The 17,561-nt window shown below is 46.0% G+C and overlaps 1 protein-coding gene across 4 annotated transcripts in view; it reads right to left on the reverse strand.

Moving 5' to 3' along the window:
- The window catches only part of ATP9B (ATPase phospholipid transporting 9B (putative)), a 154,051-nt gene that overhangs the window by 63,352 nt on the left and 73,138 nt on the right, over positions 1-17,561 (reverse strand). For all 4 annotated transcript variants that reach the window (XM_018039529.1, XM_018039527.1, XM_018039528.1 and 1 more), the window contains 2 exons: positions 15,898-15,973; positions 9,173-9,249 (listed from right to left, as the gene is read on the reverse strand). In XM_018039529.1, coding sequence (XP_017895018.1) covers positions 9,173-9,249; positions 15,898-15,973 — 153 coding nt within the window. The remainder of the gene's footprint in view (positions 1-9,172; positions 9,250-15,897; positions 15,974-17,561) is intronic.

The raw sequence follows: 17,561 nt of genomic DNA on the forward strand, positions 1-17,561 counted from the left end.
AGAGTTGGACTGTGAAGAAAGCTGAGTGCTGAAAAATTGATGCTTTTAAACTGTGGTGTTGGAGAAGACTCTTGAGAGTCCCTTGGACTGCAAGGAGATCCAACCAGTCCATTCTAAAGGAAATCAAGCCTGGGATTTCTTTGGAAGGAATGATGCTAAAGCTGAAACTCCAGTACTTTGGCCACCTCATGCGAAGAGCTGACTCACTGGAAAAGACTCTGATGCTGGGAGGGATTGGGGGCAGGAGGAGAAGGGGATGACAGAGGATGAGATGGCTGGATGGCATCACCGACTCAAAGGACATGAGTTTGAGTGAACTTCGGGAGATGGTTATGGACAGGGAGGCCTGGTGTGCTGTGATTCATGGGGTCACAAAGAGTTGGACACGACTGAGCGACTGAACTGAACTGAAGCAGTTTAAGAAGCAGCCACACTTAGCGAAGTAAGTCAGAGAAAGACAAATATATTATGTTGCTTATATGTGGAATCTAAAATAATGGTACAAATGAACTTATTTACAAAACAGAAACAGAGTCACAGGTGTAGAAAACAAACTTATGGTTACCAAGGGGGTAGTCAGGGGAGGGATAAATTAGGAAATTGGGACTGACATATACACACTACTATATATAAAATAGATAACTAAAAAGGACCTACTGCACACAGGGAACTCTTCTCAATACTCTGTGATGCTCTACATGGGAAAAGAATCTGAAAGTGTGATGTATGTATATATATAAGTGAGTCACTTTGCTGTACAGGGGGAACTAACACAACATTGTAAATCAACTCAATTTCAATAAAATTAAAAAAAATAAACAAACATAAAAAAACCCAAGCCTTTCAGAAATGTTTGATGTGAATAACTGTCCCTCAAAAAGAAATCTTAGCCACTTAGCAGCTTATTACAGTGGGAAAAGTCAAACTCACATGATATATTTTAAAGTTTTGCAAAAGGAAATTATTAGATGAAAATGCTAATTACATAGGGGAAAAGAAAGCTATTTAATTTCATGTTAAATGTATCATATACATGCTCAGTTAATGCAGTTGTAAAAAAGAAAGTTGGGTACAGCTGCTACTCTAATGTCAACATACTGGAGTTTCTTTTAATAATGACATCCAGAATACATTTTTAGGCATGTGAAAAGACAATTAAGTTGAAACCAGATGTGTTTCTGAGGAATACACTTATTTTCAAATTATTAGTTCAGTAACTATGGAGGGAAAACCGTGAACCACTGCTAAGTACTGTGAGCGTTCAGTAACGGGTGGGCACCGTGCAGGAGGCTGAGACGGCAGCGGCACCAGGACGAGGCATGGAGCCTGAGGCTGCCCCCGGAGTGGGCACCAGATCAGCGTCGCCAGGGCCCATGGGTGGCAGCGGGTCAGGTGCTCCCACACACGCAGCCAGTGGGCATGGGGAGGGGCTGGGCTGGAACTCAGGCCTCCACGCCCCCGCTGGGGTCGTCACCCATGATGGCCCCACAGACAGGCACCCCGCACACCCTGCTGGGGGGCAGACAAGTCTTCCCCTGGCTAGCTTCTCTCAAGAAGCAGGAAGCACGGTGGGGGCAGAAGGGTCCTGCCCATCCCCTCTACCTTCCCACACAGCAAGCAAACCAAGTGACTTCCCTTCTCTTCCAGCTGACCCCTGGCTTCAAATCTTCCCCAACCAAGTCTGCTTCTGAACCCACGCTGCTCATGACCTGTTTCTCTTCATGGTGACCATGAAGGGACCCCCTCTGCCTAACAACCTAGGGCACTACACCCCAGGTACCCACCACGGTCCCCGGGCGCCAGCCCTCCTGGGAAGGTGAAATGTACCATGAGAATCTGAAAACAATAGGAAAACCTCGTCTTCCTCTGCTGTCTTTGTTCACGACACAGTCATCCATCCACTCTGGTTCTATCCAGAAGGTTTCCAAGTTGCTCATTTTCCATCTCACTACATCTTTCGGACCATATTTCTCACCCACACTGAAAGGCCTTCATCAGAAATGCTCCTGGGAGTAAGTTTTGTGAGCTTATATAAATTAAGATGGAAATGTCATGATAAAGCAGTCATTACAAGTCCCACTTATTTCCAACAGTCTTCATGGCCCCAGGACAAGGGATCAAGGGTTTCAAAATACAAAGGCACTTATGAAAACAGTTATTTGTTTCTTGAATAAATTGTACTTCTCTGTTAAGAAACCGATTCTAGGGAATTTAGTTCAGAAATGTTGTTGTTCAGTCACTCAGTCGTGTCCGACTTTGTGACCCCACGGACTGCAACACACTAGGCTTCTCTGTTTTTCCGTACTTCCCGGAGTTTGCTCAAACTCACATCCACTGAGTTAATAATGCCATCAAACCATCTCATCCTCTGTCGCCGTCTTTTCCTCCTGCCCTCAATCTTTCCCAGCATCAAGGTCTTGACATACTAGCAATTACTACTTACTTTATATACAACAAATGACAAGTAAGACCTCATTCAGAAATTAATGTGAAAACTTGTCTTTTTAGTGGTACAAAGTATTTACTTTAAATAACAAACATGCTGTTTCCTATTCAGAACACCTGCCTTACAATCAAATTCATATTTAAAAGGAACTAGGGCCTGAATCCAAGTTTTCCGGTTGAGATGTTCGCTGTACACTCTGATAGAGCATTATGTCTCAGAGGTTATCATTAGGACTGCTTCTTCATTCAGCGTCTTGCCTCTGTATTGCTTTCCTGAAATTATAAGTTTATTTATATTCACACTGCTGATGAAGAAACACAACTTTTAATTGTGAGCAGCTGTAATATCCGAGTGCGCGGCTGAACAAGTGCAACGAGGCGGTGTGTGCTGTCACAGCTCCGAGGGCCACACGGGGTCTTGTCTATGTGCCACTGAATTACTTTATTGGAGGTTTGTTTCTTGAGTTAATCTTCTCCTGATGAGGCTTTGAAACACTATGATTTTTTAATATTAATAACAGTTATCCAAAAAAAGCACTCCCGAAGCCTTTCTGTCTCTGTGGATTGACTGTAATACCATATTCCACAACATGTAGCTCTTTTGTGAACCACATGATCCCATTTTTAAACAAGTATTTAAATCCAAAAATATTTTATTACTCAAGAAGGCAACTATTAGAACAATTAAGGGGTGCAGTGATTGTATACAACCACAAGAAGAGAGTAATGTCTTTCTACTGTAAAATTTTAATATAAAACACAACTTTTAAAATATTAATAAACTGCTCTTTTAAAAATAAAAGAGCTAGTCTCAAAACAGTCTGATATTTCAACTTGCAAAGTACACCATGGCTGATCCTATTTGGGCTCTATTATCTCAAATGCCTTTACAACTATTCAGATAAAAGAGGCTCTAATTCACATAATGGCACATATCACCTGTCTGTCTGTCAATGAGACATTCGAAAGCATCTTTTTATTAGAAACACAAATCAATATGCCCAAGGGATTATAATAACCGCTGGAAGCAAGCTGCATTATCATTTCATCCTTGCTGTTCTTGCTCTGAGCAACTTATTATTATGAATGGCGTGAAAATGGCAACCTGTCACAATTGATTTTTCTTAACCTCCTGCAAGAATTTTTCCCTCATAAATGTAATCAAGTATCATCTTATTAAATATATCTCAAGCTAGGCTTTATAAAACAGTCCATTACTCTAACTGTATTCCTTATAATTTAAAATTTCATCAAATATTACTATAAAAGTAACTGCTTTATAATATAAGCTTTTGATTTGTTCAAAGTTTTAAAACAGAATTTTTGAATTTTGTGTGGACACCAATCCCTGCTTCTCATCTGCCTCAGTGAGCACTACGAGGGGAACATTCTGATTCCTTTTTTTAGAACTTTCCTCCACTCTAATTACATTTTAGGATTTATTCTTAATCCTCACGTCTGAATAAAACATGCTGCATTTTAAACAGTATTTTAATAAGCTCCTGCAGTAAGGATAAAACAGTATTTCTGATTATAAAATTATCAAGTTGGATTTATAGAACGTATTTCAAGGCCATTCTAGAAGGATGAATTTAAGCAGGATGTCCGCAAGTCACGGAGTCCAGGTACAGCCAATAAATCTAGGCAGGATCCTCATTTATGAGACTGTGGTGTCCACTTGGGACAGTGGCGTCCACTTGGGACAGTGGCTCTCTGTCTCTGGTGTGTGTCAGAGACCCCAGAGGTTTGGACTGGGGAAGTCTGGGGGTCGGGGGGACTTCAGTCAGATCAGTGCCTGGATGGGAAGCTGATGTCACCAACCCAGGGCCACTCAACCTAGGGTTGTGGGTCAGGGGCCAGAGTAAGGCAGGAGGCTGAGCCCTGAAAGGCGCCAGGCTCCCTGCTGTATAAAAGGACACCCTTGGGATAAAACCCCACGGTATCTGCCGCCACAGAGCGATGAACCCGGTGGGCACCTTGTGAAACCTAGTTCAGGTCCTTGAGTGACTGCATTCCTCTCCTCCTTTGCTGTCTGAAGTTGTCTTTAAAAAAGCTGCTGGAGAACAAAACGGACAAAATGAAGACAAAAAAGAGAGTGGCTCCCACAAGGCTTTGGACACTAGCTGAGTATGTAACTTTTAAAGTATATTTTATGAAATAACCAGTACTAAACGGTCAAATGATCTAACATGCATCTAGGAGGATATTTTACACAGCACATAGGCTGGTCCACAAGAAGCCCAGCCTCAAAGGGGAAGGGATCCTCACACTCTGAGGACTGCAGAGAGTGCCTGGGGGTACTGCCAGAGGGCTCAGGGCTTTCCAAAGATGGACACCTGTGCCGTGTGCAGAAGCCTGGGAGGGCCTTGTGAGTGGACATGGGTACTGAGAGTGATGATGTACAGGGCCACGGGGCACTGACCTCGCTGCCTGCTGGGGTCGGTGGGCAGTTACTGTCTGATATGGGAAGCTGTCACCCCTCTATTCCTCAGGTGCTCCCACCTGACAACCTGGAACTGTGGACCAGACCATTCTCCACTTCTGCTCTGGGGCTCTTGACAATCAGCTTGAGAAGACCACATACTCGCTACCACCAGAACTCTAAGATGCAGCTGGGTCTCAGTAATTTAGGGGCCTGAATGGTTGAGCAATAATCTCAATGCTTTTAGTCTCAAACTCGTATCCTGTTCTGCATCAATTTCACTACATCAATTATCATCACTAACTTCCCACTAACAGTGCTTTAACTGTAGTGGTTTTCATCCTAGGAACTCAGAGCAGTTAAAAAGTTACATGACCCTTCTGGATTCATGATAATGGAAGTAGGAAACAAATGAAATATGGAGCAATGGGGCGGGGGGAGAGTGGGGAGATACTGGCAGATTAGCTGATGACTGTGAATCTTTATTTTGATTTTCATTGTTTTCTACTGAGGCACAGCTGATTCACCGTGCTGTGTTAGGCTAGGCCCTCAGCACGGCGATTCAGCTGTACAGCTATACGCGCCGCCTTGTTCGGGCTCTTCTACAGCGCTGGAGGGGCTCCCTGAGCTGCACAGTACGCCCCTGCTGGGGACACACAGTGCTGTGTGTATGCTGACCCCAGCCTCCTCTCTTATTTCTCAACCCCCTCATTCCCCTTTTGTAACCATAACTTTGTTTTCTGTGTCTGTGAGTGTAAATATTTTTTACAAAATCAAAGAAGCCAGGCCATATTTTAGATGGTAACTGTTCTCCATATTACAGTATATAATTTCTTGTTAAGAAATTCTGTTTGTATATTTAAATTACTCATCAGATGCCTACAAAATTTATTCTTCCAAAACATATTTTTTCTCTGTGTAAACTAAGACTATCTTTTCTTTTATTGGAAGCATCAATAGTCTTGTGATATTTTCTCACCAGAAACAAAATCAACACAATCTTTTCCCCACGGAGGCACCGGTCAGCTTTCACTCCCACAGCTCCTCCGGTGCTTCGGGCCTGGCCTAGAAGCCAGCCCGGTCTTCCCCGCTCCCCACCGGCCGAGCACTCCCGGCCGCCCCGCACCCAGACAGGTCTCTGCAGGACATTCACGCCCCGCTCCTTCACCTGCTGGCTCTTCAGCTTCTCATCCCCAGGGCATCCACAGCACCAACCTGCCGCAGCCTGCCCGAGCTCCAGAAATGCCTTCCCCTCACTTCTCCTCTGCCTCAGCCCTTCATGACCAGCACCTGCAGGCTCTGTGGGCTTCCTCACTTCTTGTTCCAGCTCTGTGTGAAAGGCCTGGAAGCTCGCCGTAACCACACTGCGGGTGGGCAGCAGCGCGCGGCGTTACACATCCCCAATTCTCCCTCTCCAAGGCTGGGGCAGGCCGCAGGGCCCCGCTCACTCCAGTGCCCGGGCCAAGAGAACACGGCTGCACTGCTGACGGGACAGGCAGGACGCAGCGTGCCAGCTCCCTATCCCCACAGTCACTGGGGTGTGTTTCCAGACAGGTCCACGAGGCGCTGCGCCGAGCAGGGCACCTGCCCGTGTCAGATGGGTGCACAAGCAGAGAGGGAACGCCTGGTGTGGGCCCTTCCACCTGACACTCTATCCCTCAATGTCCCCACAGACACTCACAGGGCAGCTCTCAGAGTGGACGGTTAGGAACAGTGTGGCTTCCCTGAAGAAGTCCGATGAAAGTCAAAGCGTTTTAAAGGTTAGTTTTTGTTTCCACTAGGTTTCTGTGAAATCCAGAAATGAGCTGGTTTAGGAAGCTACTGAGACGTAGTTTGCAGATAATAATCTCTTACAAATACTAAACATTTCTTTCTCCCCTTCTCTGTTTTAGATTCAAACATTACACATTCTTTTCATTCGACACACATCAACTCACCCTAAATAAATCACATCAGCTACTTTTTGCTCACTGTAGCATGCTTGTAACATTTTCCTGAATTTTATTCTTATAAATCTAGCATTTAACACTTAGAAAGATTTAATGACTGATGCACAGTGAGAGATTTTATTTCTCTCCTAAGATGATTCCTTGATTTATAAGACTGCTTCCATGTCAAGCTGGTGCTTCATCACCCAGAGTGTCTTTCGGGAAAAGCAGCCCTGCGCGGACAAGGCAGGTCCCGCTCTGCGGCCCGCCGGCTCCATCTGCTTGGGGGCCACTGTGCAGGCTCCTGACACCACATGCACAGCCTGTGAGCAGCTGGGAGCACTGCGAGGGCCTCCCACCAGAAGGACTGCAGCAAATGCTGGCCAAGCCCCAGGAAGGTGCGGCCACAGAAAGGACATGTCCGCTCCCTGTGTGAGGCCGACAAGTGTCCGAGCAAGGGTCCAAGTCCAATCCTGCAGAACCAAGACACTTTTCCTAACCCAAGGACACTGAGAAGGCTGTCTAAAACCAGGAGGAGGAGGAGAGGAGGAGCAGAGGAGGAGGGGAAGGCAGACACGGGGCCTGACAAGGCAGGAGCTGTTGGGGGTGTATCCTGACTGGCAGTGGGGCTTGGGCACTCATTTCGACTTAATATTTCACCTCATAGAAAGGCAATAAGGAGAGGCAACATCTATCGAGTGCCCGGAGGCAAAGAGCTGGTCAGTGGCAACACCCAGAGTCTAGCCCAGGCCTCCAGGATCAGAGTTCCTAACCGCATCATAAACCCAGGAAAGGTCACTGGCACCCAAGGGAACAGCTCACTGAGCCAACACCGAAGGTGACCTGAGAAGAGAAGTGGCCGTGGGCAGGCAGGGAGAGAGACAGAGGCGAGCTGCGCTGAGGGCTGAGGGAGAGCTACAGAGCTGTAGCAAAGAGCCTCAAGACTTTAGAGCTAATATTTGCAACCAAATTTATCCTCAAATAGCATCATAAATGTGAAAGGACGATGATTGAGGAAAAAACCCTAGAAATCATACATGCATTATTAGACATCCCAGTTTCGCCTACTGAAGAGAAGAAAAACACCATACTTGCTGGAAAACACACATAACTATGTATGTGATGCTAACTCTTGTCATTAGTATAATAACTTATTTTTAAATAATTTAACTCTATTGCAGAATTACTGACATATATCTGATTTGCTCAAATTAAAGCAAAGTTTTTAAAACTTGGTTTATATAAATTGATGAGATTTATTTCTCCCCATTATCAAAATCAGAACTTCTACTAAAACAACAGTAGCACAGCCCTTTTCTCTGACTTCTGTAAACATGCGCCAGGCAGACACCTGGAGCCCTAACAGACACAGAGACATGAGCCCCATCGACCTCACTGGTGAACCCTGCTCTCGGTCATCGCTGGAAAGCGGCTCTGCAAATGGCCCAACCATTCAGAGAATCAGGGATGCTTTGCTAGCCTCTGAAGGGTTAACTATTTTTAAAAATACTGTTTAGCTGAAAAAATGAGACACATCCTGTCCTAAAAGGTATCTTCGCAAAGAATGATTTCATTTCTATCGCTTGGTTATAAAATTTCCTACAGAAGACAAGCTTTTCTGTTAATTACTCACATAGCAGGCACGGCTCCATAAGAGGACCTTTTGTTCTACTCAGATTCACACAAATTATATTTCAAAGAAAAATGAGTAAAATGCAGTAAGAAAGAGCTTCTCACTCAGCAGATATTAGCATATATTATGACTTGATACAAAACATGTTACTTAAATAATAACTACTGAGAATTCAAACTAACTTTTTGTTATGATTTAACTTATATACACAATGACTACATAAATAACAATTTTAGGACTATAATAGGAATATAATTTTAGGAATATAATCTAGCAGTCTTTAAAACTAAAATCTAGTTTTCAACATGCTTCTTCTGAAATGGAAATAACTTAAAATTACTTTAACAATACACTATCAAGTTAAATACCATAAAAACATTAATACAGATTCATTTTCAGTGAACCATCAACATAAAAATAGAGTGCAAATTATAAAATAAATAGATTGAGGAGAAATTAAAAGACCCATAATTAACTGTTGAATTATGGGCAAATTATATATACAACAATGAAAATTTAAGAGATATATAAAACTCTGATTAAGCAAAGAAAAATAGTTCTGAAAATTCTTCCAGACAAGCCTGCTGTTACACAGAGAATCCACGTCCCAGATCACCAACACAGGAAGCCCTGCTCCTGTGACATGCATGAAGCTAACACGACCGAGCTGCCCGGAGCCGCCTGTCCTCTCCCAGGGAAAGTGGAGGCCGCTCATTAAAGCAGTCAGTGCTCCATCTAACCTACCTTGTTTTTTGGATTTGATGTGTTCATGACACTTCTCGTCTCTTTTCCAGTATAGATGACCACACCTATTACAGTACCTGCAAAACACAACAGTGGCCCTTACAGAGAAACTCAAACGGTAAGCACAGGGCTAACACCTCCGAGCTAATCATTTGATGGAAAATATTAATGTACCATTTGATTCTATACATATTTATCTAACAGCATATTTAATTCTGGTAGCTCAATAAAATCTAATCTTAACTTTAAAAACAGGCTTTGAAAAACTCAACTGACTTCTCACGCAATGAATTGCACTCTCTTTGGTAACAGCGGAAAGTGTGGCAACAGAAGTTGTCCGCTCACTAGTGCCTACTAAAACGGTGACTTACACACTGAGGTTACACTCAGAGAGCCTACATTAAACTGATCAGACTTGTGACCACAAACAACATGCTACCAGGTGAGCCATTTCCGTTGAACAAGAGTCTGAGAGCATCTTTCCACTGTAAAGATTCAGGACAACCAGGTACAAGAAACTTTGTGGACATTTCGGCACACAGACAGTGAAAACAGTAAGACAAATATTATAAAGACAGTATTTGCTTTTGGAATTTGTATGTCGCTTTTACTCACATCTCCTGAAAGTTTGGTTTTCTAATCATACATGTCAGAAAGAAATTGTTAACTTTGTGCTCTATCAAGCTTAAGATAAAAGAATGATAAAATACCCCAAGAGTGACCTATAGATTACAAAGGCTCAGATCAGAGGTTCTCATTTCTGACATATCAACTTAAAAACCATGGGGATGTCCCTGGTGCTCCGGTGGTTGAGAACCCACCTTGCAGTGCAGGGGACGCAGGTTTGGTCCTTGCCTGGGGAACTAAGATCTCACATGCTGCAGGGCACTCACAGGGCATGAGTGAAAGTCACTCAGTCGTGTCCGATTCTGTGACCCCACGGGCCATGGAATTCTCCAGGCCAGAATACCGGAGTGGACAGCCTTTCCCTTCTCCAGGGGATCTTCCCCAAAATGCAAGGAAGATCCTGTGGGCTGAAATTAAGGCCTGAGGCAGCCAAATAAAAAAGTGAAAATACCTAAACACAAAAACATGGAAGTCTGTTTTGTGAACTGCTGCTATGAGTAATTTATATTCCTAACTTTCACAACATTTGAAGGTGAGAAATATAATTGAGGTGAGAAAGACAATGTCTATACTACTGACTGAAGTCAACCACTGCACAACTAACCATGTAATTATACGAGCCTCTGCTATCTCTTTACTGTGGCTTGTGGAATCTGCAGCGCTGAGGCAGGACCTGTGGGGCAGATGCGGCCCTGGTGATCTCGGGTCCATGGGAGCAGGACAGCTGCTGTCACTCTCTCATCCCTCCACAGAACCCCGGAAAGGCAAAAGGTGCCAGGTACCCGCTCAGCGTGACATCCTCCGAGGTCACGTCTGCTCCTTCTTAGAAGTATGCCTTTGTTCCCTTTTTAACTGAAAGCCCCTGGTGAAGCTGGGAGGCTTGCATTGACTGTGGTCTTGAGCCCTATGTGACTGTGGACTCCCTCTGCCAATGGCGGACACAAAGAGTGACCAGTAAGACCTACACGGAGTCAGGGCTCCACCAACGGGCACATCAGGGGAGGAGTAGGGCCACAGGAGGTGAGGGGGAGCAATAACGCCCCTCAAGACCAAAGTCTGAATCACGAGCTGCAGGCTGGTACCTGTTCTCTGCCCCCAGTTCCTGCCTCTTGAACTCCATCCTGTTTTTCTATCCGTGCTCTCTGGTCCAGTCTCTAGGGACACCTGAGGGGAAGGGGTTTCCCTGCTGTCTGACATCTGATACGAAACTGTCTCCAGAGCAAGAGTGTTGCAACTTATATGGTACAAGTTCTATTTTTAAATTTCTAAGTGGTCAAGAGGACTAGTTTTGTAAAATACTACATCAATAAATTACTGAGAAACAAAAATCTTTGAGAAAATATATGTCCCAATTTTCTTAACATTAAATTACTCATTAAATTCTTATATAAGTTTTCAAATATTTACTCTCACTACTGTATTTATCAGTAACAGCCTGGATCCCATCTGGGCACACATACCAAGCAGTCCTGCTCTGGGGCTCGCCTGGACCCCGTCCGGACACACACTCCCAGCGGTCCTGCTTTGGGGTTCAGCCTGGACCTTGTTTGGGCACACACACCCAGCAGTCCTGCTCTGGGGCTCAGCCTAGACCTTGTTTGGGCACACACACCCAGCAGTCCTGCTCTGGGGCTCAGCCTGGACTGTTTGGGCACACACACCCAGCAGTCCTGCTCTGGGGCTCAGCCTGGACTGTTTGGGCACACACACCCAGCAGTCCTGCTCTGGGGCTCAGCCTGGACCCCGTCTGGCACACACACCCAGTGGTCCTGCTCTGGGGCTCAGCCTGGACCCCATCTGGCACACACACCCAGTAGTCCTGCTCTGGGGCTCAGCCTGGACCCTGTTTGGGCACACACACCCAGCAGTCCTGCTCTGGGGCCCAGCCTGGATCCCATCTGGCACATACACCCAGTGGTCCTGCTCTGGGACTCCCCCGGACCCCATCTGGGCACACACGCCCAGCAGTCCTGCTCTGGGGCTCAGCCTGGACCCGTCTGGGCACACACGCCCAGCAGTCCTGCTCTGGGTCTCAGCCTGGACCCCGTCTGGCACACACCCAGCAGTCCAGCTCTGAGACTCCCCTAGACCCTGTCTGGGCACACACATGCAGCAGTCCTGCTCTGGGGCTCAGCTGGACCCCATCTGGCACACACACCCAGTGGTCTTGCTCTGGGGCTCAGCTGGACCTCATCCGGGCACACACGCCCAGAGGTCCTGCTCTGGGGCTCAGCTGGACCCTGTCTGGCACACAGGCCCAGAGGTCCTGCTCTGAGACTGCCCCGGACCCCGTCTGACACACATGCCCAATACCCTGCTCTGGGGCTCAGCCTGAACCCCGTTTGGGCACACATGCCCAGTGGTCCTGCTCTGGGGCTCAGCTGGACCCTGTCTGGCACACACGCCCAGTATCCTGCTCTGGGGCTCAGCCTGGACCCCGTTTGGGCACACACACCCAGTGATCCTGCTCTGGGACTTCCCCTGAACCTGTCTGGCACACATGCCCAGCGGTCCGGCTCTGGGGCTCTCCCTGGACCCCGTCTGGTACACATGCCCAGCGGTCCGGCTCTGGGGCTCACCCTGAACCCCATCTGGCACACATACCCAGCAGTCCTGATCTGGGGCTCGGCTGGACCCTGCCTGGCACACAAACCCAGTGTTCCTGCTCTGGGACTCCCCCTGAACCCGTCTGGGCACACATGCCCAGCAGTCCGGCTCTGGGGCTCTGCCTGGACCCCGTCTGGCACACACACCCAGCAGTTCTGCTCTGGGGCTCAGCTGGACCCCGTCTGGCACACACGCCCAGCGGTCCTGCTCTTGAGGACTCGTTCTTGTTTCCAGGCTCAGCCACTTGTGATCGCATGCTGACATCCACCTGTCACTGAAACATGGTGGGTTCCTGGCTCTCTGAACCAACAAGGGGGAGGAATACGGCCCCCTGGGAAGTCCATTTGTCCCTCTCTGGTGCCCTCAGTCCTTGTGTTTGTCTGTCAACTTTAGTCCTTGTTCCCAGACGTTCAGTTCCTACAAGGAAGGAAGACCTGAGTTTACTCCACCAGGAAGCAACCTGAATTCAATTGACACTTTCTCTTTTTTAATTTTTATTGGGGTATAGATGATTTACAATGTTAGGGTTAGTTTGAAATGAACAGTAAAGTGAATCTGTTATATATATTGATAAATAAAACAAAATGATAATCAATAAAACTTATCTACTCTTTTCTAGATTCTTTTCCTGTACAAGCCATTACAGACTATTGAGTAGCATTCTCTGTGCTACAGAGTAGGTCTTACTAGTCACCCATTTCATGTATAGTAGTGACACGTAACCTTTGAAGAATAAGATTTTTAAAAATTCTCGTCTTTCCTTCTCAATTTGTAATCAAGTGAAAGAAGACAAGAGTTCCTATAGTATTTCTGGAAGTCCAAAGTATTTTAAGCATACTTCAGTATATGGGAGTTAAGTAATATAAAATAAAAAATATTCACATTAATAAGGCTTTTAAATAGTTAAGCATGTGTTAAAAGATTTCAAATTCATGAAAAAAGTTTGCATTTTAAAAATTCCTAAATAGAAATTAAAATGAAGTGTGCTTTATTTAAACTTTTGGAATGGATGGTTTTAAACAACCTAAACAGTCTCTAAGAAGAAAAAAATACTCCAGCAACTGTATTCTGTACCTTAACAAGAAGGGTTACCTATGCAGTAATTGCAGTAGTATGCACACACACATACCTAAGCGTGTGTCTGCAATGCCACGGTTCACAACTGGGAGCTACACCACCTGCCAAGGTCACGCTGGGAGTGAGGTCAGGAGAGAAATGGCATGCACAGGGAATTATCTGGGGCCCACAAGCCCGGTTCTTTGAGAAGTACACAAGCCACTAGGACTGTGGACCAGTGGGAACAGTCTAACAAACATGCAGGAACAAAGATGAAATGGATTTATAAACAAAGAGAATCTTCAAATATCTTTATGAGTAAACCCAATCTTGATCCTTTATAAGAATACATATCAATATAATGAAAAAAAAAAATAGTACACAACACCTAGATGCAGGAAACGTAAAATCTGTGACCAGGTACCTAATTGTGGATGCTGCAGTGTTTCCCATAGGCTACGACATGCTAAGTGCTGAAGGTGAAGGCCTGGACTCCAAGCCTGGCCCAGGTGCACACAGCCTGGGGACGTGACCCTGCTGATAGTGGTGGCATCTGAGCACAGCCCTGAACCTGGGACTCAGGAGGCATCTCTGAGGTCTCTCATGGTGTGCAATCCTTACTTCCTCTGTCTTTTCACTAAAAATTCATCATGACACAAAAAAAGTAATACCTGAAGAGTTTTCTGCTATCACACTTCCTCCTCTCTGCTCTAGAGGGACAGGTGTTCTCCTGTAGGAGCAGCCTGTCACCTGTGTGCATACACATGCGTTCAGACACACAGAGAATGCCCTGCTCTGCGTGCTGGGCACACAGGCCTGGACCACTGTCTTCAGCCTGCGGTGCCCTTGGCATGAGGCCTCTGCCTGGTGGTCAGTGCTGAGCGTCAGGCTCCAGTCTCTCACTGCATCCTCTCCTTTGGGCGCATCCGTCTGTTTTTAAATCTAGTTCACGTGTACCTTTCAGAGAGAGGCCTTTCAGACCCTGACAGGTGAGCTTTTCACTTGTTTGTTTTCAGGGCACCCTGCACTCTTCTGAGACACTCAGCAAAGCTCAGGTGATCTGTCTCATTTTCTTTTTTTCCTTTTGTTTCGGCTGCACAGTATAGATTGCAAGATCTTAGTTCCCCAACCAGGGATTGAACTTGGGCCCCAGAAGTGAAAGCACTGAGTCCTAACCACTGGTTGCTGCTGCTGCTAAGTCGCTTCAGTCATGTCCGACTCTGTGCGACCCCATAGACGGCAGCCCATCAGGCTCCCCTGTCCCTGGGATTCTCCAGGCAAGAACACTGGAGTGGGTTGCCATTTCCTTCTCTAATGCATGAACGTGAAAAGTGAAAGTGAAGTCGCTCAGTCATGTCCAACCCTTAGCGACCACATGGACTGCAGCCTACCAGGCTCCTCCGTCCATGGGATTTTCTAGGCAAGAGTGCTAGAGTGGCTTGCCATTGCCTTCTCCATCTAACCACTGGACTGTCAGGGAACTGCCTTTGTCTCATTTCCTTACTGTCTTTCTTGCCATGAGCTCCTGAGGACAGGATCTGTAAGGACTCTGGCACACACACTGGTCTGGAGCAGAGACCCCACACAAAGCCCCGGGTGTAGGGGGAGGCTGCACTGGCGATGGACAACAGGACAGACAGTCCTGCATCCTCCCTGCTAGCACCCTAAAGCTCCCGGCTGCCGCCTCCTGGTACCATCCACAGGGTCAACCACCTTCTGAAAGGGGGAGGCACTTAGAGTGTCACACCTCTCAGAGAAATCCACTTGATGAAATGCATATGTAAATGCCTGTTTGACAACTAGGAAAAATATCAGAGTGGGTTGCCATTTCCTCCTCCAGGGGTCAGGTCATTTCCCTGACCCAAGGAACTGAACCCACATCTCTTGCATCTCCTGCACTGGCAGGTGGATTTTCACTGCTAGCGTCACCGGGGAAGCCCTAAAAATATACCAACATACTCCGATTTCACGTGAAAGAACTGCACCCTGGCCCTTAAAGGGCTGATCTGATCCACCCTGTCAGGCCCCTGTCTCATCTAACACTTCCTCCCCACAGACAACCCACCACATCGACCCCTTGTGCTTGTTAGATGGATGAGCAGTGTAAGATCCCTCTAAACTCACCAGCTGCCCCCTAACCTCAGACTGGTTCTGCTGCACCACCTTCTTGAAGGCACAGTGACAAGTCATGAAACAGGTGTCAGAACTCTCTCCCCACAAAGGAGCAGCCTCTGCGTGGCTCAGTTTCTCCTCAAAGTGTGAGGACCACACAGGGGCCTGACTCTGGGCTCATCTGAGAGCAGACTGTCCGGCCAGGCCCATGAGGTCCCCCTGTGATGAAAGCACTGTGACACACACTTGTCTGGAGTCATTTAAACACATAAAGCATCTCCTACACGTGCAAACTCAAGCTAAAACCACAACTCCTTTCTCACCTGATGCAACCACAGTGCTTGCCCACAATGTATTTTCTATGCTGAGACTTTCATGAACAGGTGGATCACTGTCTTCCTATTCAGGGAGAGAAAAGAAAGAAAAATGCAAATTAGCAACTTTTTTATTATTCATACTTCAGATATCCACAGTGTTAAAACAAGTCCACCAGCTGCATTCAATTAACAAGCAGAGAAAAAGCAGTGAAAAAATAGGCAAAAAGACAGGAATTTACACAGGCTTCTAAGATGACGGTAGAGCAGGAAGCACCAGGAATGATCCCCCACCTGGACAACAACCTCAGGGACAGAATCCATCTGATGCAACTAATTTGGAATCTGGAGCTGGTGAAGGGTGGCAAGTTCCAGAGGCCACACGTGTTTCTGGAGCTGCCTGTGGGAGCCAGGGTGGACAAAAGGACCCTGTGCTCCAGGAACCTGTGCGCTGATGCCGCATCAGGTGGCAGAGATGCAGCCAGTGAGGCAGGTGGCCACTGCTGCTACCACTCCCCACCCAGAGAAGTGATCTCCAGGGGGCTTCAAAGACCAGTGCTCTATTAACCCCCACCATTTTTCTCTTTTTCCCCTTTTGGGAGCCAGATATTAAAGACCAGGACATTCAAAAGCAACTGCATATATGGGAAAAAAACCAGAAAACAATGGCACATACCCAAGAAAAGGCTCAGAAAAGACACAAGAAGATATCAAGTTCACACCTCAGGCTGAGCTGACAATCAAACCACCACCAACAAAAGCAAACACAGAACCCCAGCAAGCCCTGATTTTAACTTCCGGGTTACCACACTATTATATTCAAATGCTTGTTGAATAGCAAAACGTAACAAGGCATAAAAGAAGCAGAAAAGCATGCGCCATTCAAAGGAAAAATATAAACCAACTATCCCTGAAAAAGACCCGATGGCAGATATACTAGACAAAGACTTTAAAAGAAAACTATTAAAGATGTTTAAAGACAAAGATGTGGAGAAAGTCAAGAAGACGAAGTATGAACAGAGCAGAAATGTGAATGAAGAGACAGAAAATCTGAACAGAAACCAAAAGAAATTCAAGGGCTGAAAAGTATGATCAAAATGAAAAATTCACTAAAGGGATTCAAGGCAGTTTGAGCAGACAGAAGGATCACAAGAGACATTATGTATTAATTAAATGTTAAATAAGGCACAACGATATGACAATTAAAAACAATTATGTTCCTAATGGGGCTTTCCAGGTGGCGCAGTGGTAAAGAACCTGCCTGCCAGCGCAGGAGACTTAAGAGACAACGGATGTAACTAATTTGAATGCAGGTCCAATCCCTGGGTCGGGAAGATCCCCTGGAGAGGGCATGGCAACCCATTCCAGTATTCTTGCCTGGAGAATCCCATGGACAGAGGAACCTGCCTGGTTACAGTCCATGGGGTCGCAGAAAATTGGAAATGAATGAAGTGACTTAGTATACATACATGTTCCTAATGAAAGACAATTATGAAGCAACTGATAAAATTGAAGGCAGGACAACCCTGATATCAAAGCCAAACAAAGAGAATACCTAGAAAAGTAAACTACACATCAATATCTTCTCTGAACAATGATACAAAACTCCTACACAAAACATCAGAAAACCAAATTAAGCAGCATATTAAAAGATTATACTCCATGACCAAGTG

This window comes from Capra hircus, chromosome 24, assembly GCF_001704415.2.
Source record: "Capra hircus breed San Clemente chromosome 24, ASM170441v1, whole genome shotgun sequence".
NCBI classification, from domain to species: Eukaryota; Metazoa; Chordata; class Mammalia; order Artiodactyla; family Bovidae; genus Capra; species Capra hircus.